Source organism: Sinocyclocheilus rhinocerous, unplaced genomic scaffold, assembly GCF_001515625.1.
Source record: "Sinocyclocheilus rhinocerous isolate Xijiao unplaced genomic scaffold, SAMN03320098_v1.1 scaffold323, whole genome shotgun sequence".
Taxonomy (NCBI): Eukaryota; Metazoa; Chordata; class Actinopteri; order Cypriniformes; family Cyprinidae; genus Sinocyclocheilus; species Sinocyclocheilus rhinocerous.
In genome coordinates, this window is record NW_015643640.1 from 1,968,168 (window position 1) to 1,979,501 (window position 11,334).

The 11,334-nt window shown below is 39.4% G+C and overlaps 1 protein-coding gene across 1 annotated transcript; it reads left to right on the plus strand.

The window, feature by feature from the left end:
- Window positions 1-866: 866 nt before the first annotated feature.
- Window positions 867-10,239, plus strand: pspc1 (paraspeckle component 1). Its single transcript, XM_016575097.1, has 5 exons — window positions 867-1,411; window positions 9,305-9,493; window positions 9,591-9,673; window positions 9,777-9,872; window positions 9,996-10,239. The coding sequence occupies exons 1-5, from the start codon at window positions 1,052-1,054 to the stop codon at window positions 10,237-10,239; spliced, it is 972 nt and encodes a 323-aa protein (XP_016430583.1). The 5' UTR covers window positions 867-1,051.
- Window positions 10,240-11,334: the final 1,095 nt, after the last annotated feature.

The following is an 11,334-nucleotide window of genomic DNA, read 5'->3' on the forward strand; positions in this document are numbered from 1 at the left end:
AAAGAATGTGAATGAAGTAAGAGAATATAGAATATAGATAATATATGTGTGTATGTGTGTATGTATATGTGTATATATGTGTGTATGTGTGTATGTATATGTATATATATGTGTGTATGTATATGTGTATATATGTGTGTGTGTGTATATATAGATATGTTTTGTTTGTTTTGTATGGTCCTTTCCCCATCATATATATTGCATAAATCTTGATCCACACTCCAGTCCAGTCGGTGGCGGTAATGCACTTATAAGCTGGTTTGCCAACCGCCAATAAAACACCAAGGAAGAAGAAGAAGAGCTGCTGGAATAAAAGGAAGGCATCTTTACCAGATACAGGGGTGTGTAGGTGAAGAGAGAATAAGATGTGGGAGTAGGAAGAAAGATGTTATTATAACAAGAATGAGGATTGGACATTCAGCTTTAAATTTCAATTTACACAAAATAGGGAAGCATGAAAATGGAAGATGTGATAAATGTGGGAATCCAGAAACAGTAAAGCACATTCTTCTAGAATGTGATGCGTATGAAAGAGAAAGAAATCAACTTAATCATAAATTAGGTTTGATGGGACATGATAAAGTATCACTCAAGATATTACTAGGGAATAGCCAAATGCAATCAAGAATTAAAGAAGAAGTGTTCAATTATCTAAAAAAGACAGGAAATATGGAAAGAATATAAATTGTAATAGTGTAGGTTTATTTTTTTATTTTTTATAATTTTTGTTTATTTTTTTTTTATATAATATCCTTCTCTCTACCAAATCTGTTCACTCCACACTCCAGATCAGTAGGTGGCGGTAATGCACCTTTAAGTTGGTTTGCCAAAACCGCCAATAAACATCAGAAGAAGAAGAAGAAGAAGAAGAGCTGCTGGAGCTAGAAGCTAGAAGCTGTTTCTTTTGGGTCGTTGCGTATTGCGTTATAATAATAGTCGATAGAGCATAATACAAAATAACGCCATTCTGTTGGTAAATTACGGGATTTCAATTGAAGCCAGCTAAAAACAGAACCAGTGTTTTATTAGTGATAGTTCAGGCTGCAGCGCGATGGCGAGCCGTAACCTCCAGCAGGTGAATAATCCCAACAGCGCGAACGCTGCATCTCCGCAGCCGCAGAATGTGAAGCGCAGCGCGGACTCTCCAGCAGACCCCCGCGAGGTCACGGAGACCGACGCTCCGCCGCCGCGGGACCCGAGCCCCGCCGACACCGAGCCTCACGAGATGACCGTGAACCTGAAGACCTTTCGGAGACCCGGGGAGAAAACATTCACGCAGCGGTGCAGACTCTTTGTCGGTAATCTCCCGTCGGATATGACGGAGGACGATTTCAAGAAGATGTTTTCCAAATACGGCGAAGCAAAGGAGGTTTTCATCAACCGAGACCGAGGATTCGGCTTCATTCGGCTGGTGAGACACTTACACTTGTACTGTATGCAGCACAGCAAAGGCTAATGTAGTTACATAAATACGTGCATGTACGGATTTCTCTTGGGTTGGGGTTTTCTAGGCCAGTGTAATAATGTTACAAGTATTAAGCTGATATATGAAAACATTAGTTCGAGTCCGAAGCAGGAAAACGTTTTTTTCCCTTCTGTAAATCCCGTGTTGGCCGGTGTTGTGCCGAATTCTGCACCCCAGCCAGATTATGCACCCCCTCGTTGAAGTCGCTACCTGATTGCCTAATCCCAACCCCACCCCTAATCCTAACCCCTCCCCCACACCTACTACTAGGGGGTGCATAATCTGGCAGGGTGCAAATTTCGGCACTACACCGGTTAAACTAGGCGTCCGAGATCGTTCAGTTCTCTTTTAATCGGATTATTTTCAGGGACCCTGCGATTTTCTTTTTGCAACCCTGTTGACTTTAATGACACAAGATGTGCACATAATGTCTCTCGTCTGTGAGCTCTTTACTAACGAGCTGATCAGTTGATTCGGGTGTGTTTGCAACCCTCTACACACACTTTGGTAATATAATCGCCATCAGCTAGTACATTTTTTAGTTTACTCGCCAGACTGATATACTATTTTACACACACACACACATACACACACACACACACACATACATACACACACACACATAGCACAGCTTCTTAAATATCTGAATGTACACTCTTAACATCAGTCAATCAGGCATTATATTATGATAACGTGATAATAAAGCACCAGTTTTGAATAATAGTTTTGAAGAGTCTGAAATAGATGTTGCTCAATCAGGACATAAAATGCAGGCATCATAACATCATTCAGAGAAATAGTGCTGACCAAGATGCTGCATGGTAAGCTTCAATACAATTTAAAGCAATATAGTAACACAGAGGCTTGTATTGTTATATTTATTAGGAGTGCTCCGATCAGGATTTTTTAATTTATTCAGGGCCTGAATTTCATTTTTGAAAATGAATTCCCCTCTTAGGTGACTCTTGTGAGGATAATTTTTTTTAGACATTTATCAAAAATATTTATTTATCTCACCTAAACATTTGATCATGCACTGCATTTTTGTTTTGACAATCGTGCGACTGGGGCACAATAGCTTCCACACAGCACAAGCCTGATTTCGTGAGCTGTATGTGAGGCAGTGTTAAGCGAGGTTCACACATACTCCGTGTGCAGAGTGTGTTACAGAAGCAGCGTTCACACAGGAGTCTGCTCCTGATCCAGGGCTGTTTACTACAAACACAACATTTATCCACTATTTTGATTTCAAATCCAAACATTGTTACTTAAAATGCTTATTCTGCATTGTGATTCTTTTTTTTTATTTAAACAGTACAGTAATACAATTTTTCATAGATGTGTTTAAACGCTATAAATATAAGAAACACATTATTCAATGCTTTTTACTTTTGCATTTACTTCTAGATTTATATATTAAGTTGCTCAAGCAAGTGGCAAAACATTTAAACTACTTTTCTTACGTTATCACAAACTACTTTTCTTACGTTATCACAAACTACTTTTCTTACGTTATCAGAAACTTACCATTGACAGAAACAGTCAGCTCTACTGCCTTTCCTTTGCATTTAAATCTTTATTACAAGCAATCCTGCGGTTCATAAAGAACTCTGTTTTCCTTCCTCCACGAGTGCCATCTATTATTGCCTTCTTTATCTAAAAGTGATATTTTCCTTTAAACCTAGCCAAAAAGCCATAGCCTATGTGTTGACTGGGGCTGTGCGATTAATCGAAATTGAACCGCAATCGTGATTTGAGACGTTGTGATTTACTAATCGCAAAGCCTGCGATGTGGACGCGATATGACTATGTTCTAGAGTGTTGTGCTGATAGACGATAGTATCATGTATCGACGATAGTCAGAGATATCGCCTGTGGCCGATTATTATTAGTATCAGGTTAGTAATACAATCTAATTAATATTAGGGCTTATTTGTTCCATTATATTTATTTTTCCACGTTTTAACAGTGTTGCGCATTATAACCAATCACACACGATTATGCTAAGCTTATGAATGCAATGGCCAATCAGAGGCGTTCAGATGAGTCACCGCTGACTGAATTCTGACTCGCAAATTCTTTCATCATAAACAACAAAGTGCAGATGTACGTGCGATGTAAGTATAAGAGATTTATTCATCATACAGTGTAGATATCTTACGATATTGTATTTTAAAGTGCATAAACTCGTGCTACACTGAGCTTGTGATGATGTTCTTTGGTAATGTAAATGTTCTTTGCTTGTTTTCTGTAGCTGCTTTTTGAATAACTGAGGAAATATAAGCATTATAATTAGTAACTTACAATATTTCTATTGAATTGTTATCATGTTAAATACAAATTCAGTCACATTAAAAAGACTGTTTTTAGCTTTACGCTGGAGTTGGTTCACTTTCCGGCAATGAAACTAAGTAAATAAATAATTAAATAAATTAGCACGATAATGTGTATCGTGATCTCACAGGCTGACGATTGGACGATATGAAAACTGAGCAACACTAGTCCAGAGCAAACGCAAATGCATGACTGCTAGCCTTGAGTGCCAGTCTTACTAACCCAATAGAGTGAGCGCACCTCCGTTCTCCCCAATCAGCACTGCTCTAGCCAACTGTGTAAACACCCACCATTAAAAAAAATAAAAATTGAAAGCGCGCATGTGGTATGATGGCGTCTACAGGGTCAGATCGATAGTCAGGCAAATTAATACTAAAGAAAAAATTATGTAATATGAGATTACTTCGGCTTCGAAATGACAGACACCAAACAAAAAAGGTAATGTTAATTTGCAAGAGCTGTGTCACAACACATAATGATGGCGTCTACAGGGTCAGATCGATAGTCAGGCAAATTAATACTAAAGAAAAACTTGTGTAATATGAGATTACTTCGGCTTCGAAATGACAGACACCGAACAAAAAAGGTAATTTGCAAGAGCTGTGCCACAACGCATAAGGGCTCCCTTATCGGTTCTGCTTTTAGTACTGGAGGATAAAAAATACATTCTTAGATTATTTTATTAGTAGCCTACATGAACGTTATCTTACACAGTTTATCTCCCCAACAGATTCTGTGTCTCTAAATGCTTCTCATACTCGCTCCTCTCTGCCGCGTCTCAAGGACGAGCCGTTCACACACGCAGCCGGTCTCGTAATGCTCGTTTATAATCACGCCCAGCTCCGCACCGATCTCTGCGAGCGCATCTGGTAACATGGACGAGGCTTGATGCACACGCGCGACCTGTGTCAACTCACGCCTGGCTCCGCGTTTAAAACAAATGTATATTCAGTCTAACTGCTTGCTAATTTCACTTGGATGAAAGGAAACATTCAGCACATTTTCCACTTGTTCTTAAAATCCCAAATACTTAGAAATGAATAAATCAGCCTATGTAACCTACGTAATACATTAATAATTGACTAAAGTAATACAGTACTTTGTTTACACAAAACAAACAAATCTTTCCTGTGAAATTCAGTAATTAAGTAAATTCTGTAAAAGTAGTAATACCATTATAATCTTCCCTGCTGAAAAAACAATAGAACCCCTCCCAAAACAGATTAGAAAATTTAATGGATTTAAGGGTTATAATGGGAATTGTATTGGTTTTAAAGCAGCACTATGTAACTTTTGCTCACGGTTCCCCCAATGTGGTTGATAAGCGCAATTGTCCATTACCAGTGTCGTAAATAAATTCGAGACGAGGCACGACATGCTAGCTATCGAAAGATCATAACGTGCAGGCTATCGAGACCGGCAACATTACCTTACCTCTCGGCTACCTTACGGACGGTTATTGTGAACCTGTAGTGCGCCAATGAACAACCGGAACACAGCCTAATAACAACTAAGCTCAAAAGTACATAACAGTAAGAAAAAATGTACATATAAGACTTACAAATCCAGTAGCAGGAAGGCTAGGTCTCTGTCCGTTTTGCAACCCGTTGCCTCTTTCAGTTCGCGCCACCGAGTGTAAGCCCGTCCAAGATTAATTCGTGATCGGACTCGTGTCTGATCACTCTCTCTCTTTCTTTTCTTAGCTTTCTCCGACAAAACCCTCTTTGGTTTCTTTGCTCGCTCTGCCATGGTGTTGGTCTTACAGTTAGCTGTTCGCTAACTCCACCCAGGCTACGAGTAAAATATGTGACGTATGGCGTAAAGCGGGTCGCACTCTTCCGCTGGCAGGGGATGGGCGGAGCTGTGTGTACTGACCCGATCACGAAACTTACAGAGTCTGGTTTTAGCTGCTAGGAGGCTGCTCAGGTAGCAGCGGCAGTACAATTCGTCCGGTTAAGAGTTGTTCTACCACTGAAATGATTTTAGAGACATTATTTTAAGGTCGAAAAACTACAGTGCTGCTTTACTATAATGGTGTCTACTGGCATTTGATAGATTCTATTGGTGGGATGTAATCTGGCACATGGGAACCAATATAAAAACAGTCATTCCTATTGGAGTAATGCCCAAAACACGCTATAAAATGGAATTGTGTAATGGTTTTAATGGAAACCATAAGAATTTCTGTGATGGTTTCTATTGTTTTTTCAGCAGGGTAACGATACCCATACTGAGCTACACACTATTGACAATATTGAGCTGAAGCTTGACTTTGCAAAATTAAAATGATTGCAATTGCAATATGTAAAAAAAAATCGCAATTAGATATTTTCCCCAAATCGCACAGCCCTAGTGTTGACTGAAACACAGTAGACTTTAATTATGGATTTATGGTGTTATTACTACATTTTCTGTGTCAATCCATGTTCATATTTACCACAAACAATGCGCTGTTACTTAATTCAGCGCATGCAGCGGAAACGATCTCTGCACTGCAGACACACCGCTCCAGAACGCACTGCCGGACCGTAACCGTGTGCAGTGTGAACGCTTCGTTAACATGAGCGTGGAAACAATACGCACCACATTCGCACCGCAAACGGAGTAATGTGAACCTGGTGTTATGTGTGTGCGCTGCGAGTGTGCATGAGCTCAGTCTCCAGGAGAGCGGGCGAGCGCTGAATGCTTTAAACACTGGCAAGAATTAAAAAGAAATGCAAATTATAAACTTTAGTGACGATGAGACACTGCCTCGTTTGTGCAAGTGACAATTCCTGTGTCAACTGTGCAGCGTGCAGATCGCTTATAGACAGACGCGATGCGATTTGAAACCATTTGCGCATTTTGAGAGAGAAAGAGAGAGAGAGAGAGAGCACAAATACAAACTGTTTTTGAATGGATGCATCTTTCTTGGCCTCTGCTGCCTTTATTTTGTTCACTGGGGTTTTTAAGCCAATTTGCTTTGTAAAACTGCTTTGGAACAACGTTTATTGTAAGAATTGAATTTGAATAATGTTCTTTAATAGATTTATGCATCCAACTGATAGTGGTGACAATATTGAGCTGAAGCTTGACTTTGCAAAATTAAAATGATTGCAATTGCAATATGTAAAAAAAAATCGCAATTAGATATTTTCCCCAAATCGCACAGCCCTAGTGTTGACTGAAACACAGTAGACTTTAATTATGGATTTATGGTGTTATTACTACATTTTCTGTGTCAATCCATGTTCATATTTACCACAAACAATGCGCTGTTACTTAATTCAGCGCATGCAGCGGAAACGATCTCTGCACTGCAGACACACCGCTCCAGAACGCACTGCCGGACCGTAACCGTGTGCAGTGTGAACGCTTCGTTAACATGAGCGTGGAAACAATACGCACCACATTCGCACCGCAAACGGAGTAATGTGAACCTGGTGTTATGTGTGTGCGCTGCGAGTGTGCATGAGCTCAGTCTCCAGGAGAGCGGGCGAGCGCTGAATGCTTTAAACACTGGCAAGAATTAAAAAGAAATGCAAATTATAAACTTTAGTGACGATGAGACACTGCCTCGTTTGTGCAAGTGACAATTCCTGTGTCAACTGTGCAGCGTGCAGCTCGCTTATAGACAGACGCGATGCGATTTGAAACCATTTGCGCATTTTGAGAGAGAAAGAGAGAGAGAGAGAGAGAGCTTGCGTGGTGATTCACTCACACTGTTTGTGAAATTATGTCTCACAGAAAGTTTTCAAATTACTTTATAGGTTATTTAATGAAGAAATATGAATTGTACCTCACTTTCTGCATTACAATTATTTCATCCGCGCCGGACAGAGACTGAGACGCTGCATGTCGTGCCAAACCTCTCACAGCAGCATCATCAGCTTGAGATCAGCTTTATAGAGACCGCCGATCAAACATCCTAAAGCCATTATCGGCCGATAGTGATCGGTAGCCGATCAATCGGAGCACCCCTAATATTTATTGTATTTTTTAATCAATTTCTGATACTAATACCAGATGTATGTTCATGTTTAATATTTCCTTCATAATTACATACATAAAGAAATATATTTTGTGTCGGCAGTGCACAGCAGACACACCCACCTAAACGATTTCAATATATTGCTTATCCTGCCCCAAAAGACCATAAACATTACAGATAACATCTGAAGTAACAATTAATATACATGCACATATCCTAAAAGCTAATGCTGTGTGACTATCAGGTGATTTTAGGTCAGTGTTTGGCTGTCAGTCAATGATGCTCTCTGCCGGTAGGGAATAGTACGATGGCGTTCAAACACTTCGCAAAAGACTGCGATGTGGATGCAATAGGGCTGCACGATTAATCAAATGCGATTGTCAAGCGTATCTTAGCAGTAAAGCCTGTTCTGTGATCAGTAGTAAATCTCCATCTCCAAAAAATCTCCAAAAAAAATTGCAGACGATTTTATTGCGCAATTATGAAATCGAAGAAATCGTTCGCGATAATGACAGCTGTTTGAGTAGCTTGTCAGTGAACTATGGCTCTGTGAAGTAAATGCTGCTCCATCTGAAAGCAGGTGAAAATACCACATTTAATAACATGTTTTTACTCCAAACTCACTTCATAACGTCAGTCGAGTGTTTGAAATAAATCCTTCTGTGAGATGATGTAGCTTCTTACACAGAATAAGGCACACAACATATTTCATAGTATTTAAGCCGTGATAAAGGAGCTTCTGTCGAATGGCGATTTCGATTCCATTTCGATTTATCGTGCAGCCCCCTACTGTTTAGCATCTCTAATCTGGAGCTGATAGTGCTATAACTTATTTCTTCTTCAAACAAGGAATTCCTCATTACTACTCAAAGCAATTTCCTCTAAAAATACAGTCCTCCTTTTGTGCTTCTAAACTTTTCCACGCCGGTTTCAGGGATATATACCACTCTTGTGTCATTGTTTTCATCTTTTCATTTTACCCATCAGTGAAAAATGATCTCAGCATTAAGGACACAGATCAACTCTTTGCGTACACTAGGGATGGAACGATTACCGGTTTCATGATAAATCACGATAAAATGCCCTGACGGTTAGTATTACCGTTTAAAATTTAATTATCATCAAAACCGTGTTTGATTATCGCGCTTTTGAAAACTTGCGGTAAATCCTGTCCAGCCATATGAAATTTTCATACCGTTACAGCCCTAGCGTACACTTAAGATGTAACTGACTGTGTTTACGTGAATACTTGCCAAAACGGGTATTTTGACAATTTTGTCCTTTTATGTGCAATAAGACACAATTCGGTATTTGCGTGCTGTTTGAGAGGCAGATTTATGTGTGCGCTTTGGGTGGGATCCATATTTGTGCAAATTTGAACAATTTTTGACTGAAATGCGTTTTATTTTTATTGGACTCTTGCCATGATGACCATAAAAGATGTTTGCATGACTGTGCTCACCTGTGTTGGTCAATGGGTTGATTGCAGCATTTAAGCATCCATATTTTAAATTGTCATCATTTTCATTATTCAGGAAACAAGGACGCTTGCAGAGATTGCCAAGGCTGAGTTAGACGGCACGATGCTGGGGAACAGGCCCATCCGTATTCGTTTTGCCACACATGGGGCCGCGCTCACGGTCCGAAACCTGTCTCCAGTGGTGTCCAATGAGCTGCTGGAGCAGGCCTTCTCACAGTTCGGCCCGGTTGAGCGGGCAGTTGTGGTGGATGTCTAATTATTTACTTATGAGGCAAGTAGCCGTGTAATAAGTGGGATAATGTGCATCCAGCCGGTTGTTATCGCAGAATAACCTCCTACAGAGTGAAACAAGACCCCTGATCACCCTGTCGGGGTTATTCTGCGATAACAGCCTGCTGGATGCACATTATCCCTTACATATCAAGTATATGTCAAGTCAAATAAGAGAATATTTGAAGTTGACGTGGCTGGTCTTTATGCCTTGTCAAATGGATTTTTTCACATGGATCTTTTTTTTTGTCCCTCAGGTCTCCTCGTCCAATCATTATTGAGCCAACAGAACAGTTTGATGATGAAGATGGGCTACCAGAAAAGCTGTTGCAAAAATCAGCACAGTATCATAAGTATGTCTTAAGACATTTAGATTAATTGTGTTCCAAATGTTTACAGTATAACTAAGGAGAAAAAAGAATGCCTCAGTGGAGTTTTAATTAACCATAAATTAATCACAACCATCTGCAATCCAGGGAAAGGGAGCAGCAGCCACGCTTTGCTCAGCCAGGAACCTTTGAGTTTGAGTACTCCTCACGCTGGAAGGCTTTGGATGAGATGGAGAAACAGCAGAGGGAACAAGTGGAACGCAACATACAAGAGGCAAAGGAGAAACTGGAGGCTGAAATGGAGGCTGCCAAACATGAGCATCAACTCATGATGATGAGACAAGGTAGTTTTCTGAAAGAAAACCGCATTGGATTGTTTCTGTTATATTGATACTGTGATGAAAACAGACAGGAGTACACATGGGGCTGGGCGATATAGTTAAAAAATGTATCACGATATAATGTTTCATATCGTTCGGTATTGATAATTATTGAAAATGTTTTATAACCTTTCTTAAACAGAGAGCAGTAGAAAAAAAGTTTAAATTTAACCACTGTATTTTTAATTTACCCAATTTATTAAATCAAACAACAACAAGCTATTTCAGTCTTAACAGACAAATAAAACAAAATAAAATTGAAACAAATATCTCCTTTTTTATATTTTATATGCAAATTAAATAAGTGTTAATGAAACATTTGGCCTGAGGCCACAGGAGGGCGCAATGAGCAAAATAATGCACCTCATTAAATTGTTTATTCAATGCAATGAAATAACGGCAGGCTATACAAAAGTGCATACCGTCTAAAGTAGGCATGGGATGATAACCGGTTTCAAGGTATACCGCGGTTTGGAAGAGTCACGGTTTCAAAACCACTAAAATTTTCCGTTATACCGTTCCTGCGGTATTCGCAGTTTTTTTACGTATTATCATTGTATAAATCACTCGCATATTAGGGTTGTGACGGTGAGGAAATTTTCCCACCGGTTAATCGACGTGTGACAACACCGGTATCACCGCGGGGGCGTTGCCTCTTTTCCTCGCTTTCCTTCGCTTTTAAATAGCTTAAAAGCGCCGTGCGCATTTTACTTTCACTTTTGAATTAGCGGCAGTTAGGCGTCAATTGCTTGAATGCAATAACAAAATACAACGTCAAACTCACTTTAGCCTATATATAAAACATATAACTTTTATTAACAAAACAAATAAAAATACACCATGTTATAGGGCAGGCTATGCCTAATATAAAATAACAAATAACTTACATAAAGTTTAAATAGGTATACAAAACTGGAAATAGACTAAGTAAACATGTATAATATATAACCAAATAAATAAGAAATGTAGAACGTTTATTAGCAAAACGAGTAAGAAAGCTTGGAGGCAAGGCATACACCTTGATGTAAAAAAATAAATAAATAAATGACACAAAGTTTTAAAAAAGTAAAAATCAGCAAACAATGTGGAACCAATTAAATAAGAAA

What these genes read in the sequence shown, in the direction of transcription:
- pspc1 (XM_016575097.1), top strand. Translation starts at nt 1,052, where the DNA reads ATGGCGAGCCGTAACCTCCAGCAGGTGAATAATCCCAACAGCGCGAAC. An exon ending in GATTCGGCTTCATTCGGCTG is followed by an intron (nt 1,412 to 9,304) that starts GTGAGACACTTA and finishes TTCATTATTCAG; the next exon opens with GAAACAAGGACGCTTGCAGA. An exon ending in CGGTTGAGCGGGCAGTTGTG is followed by an intron (nt 9,494 to 9,590) that starts GTGGATGTCTAA and finishes AACCTCCTACAG; the next exon opens with AGTGAAACAAGACCCCTGAT.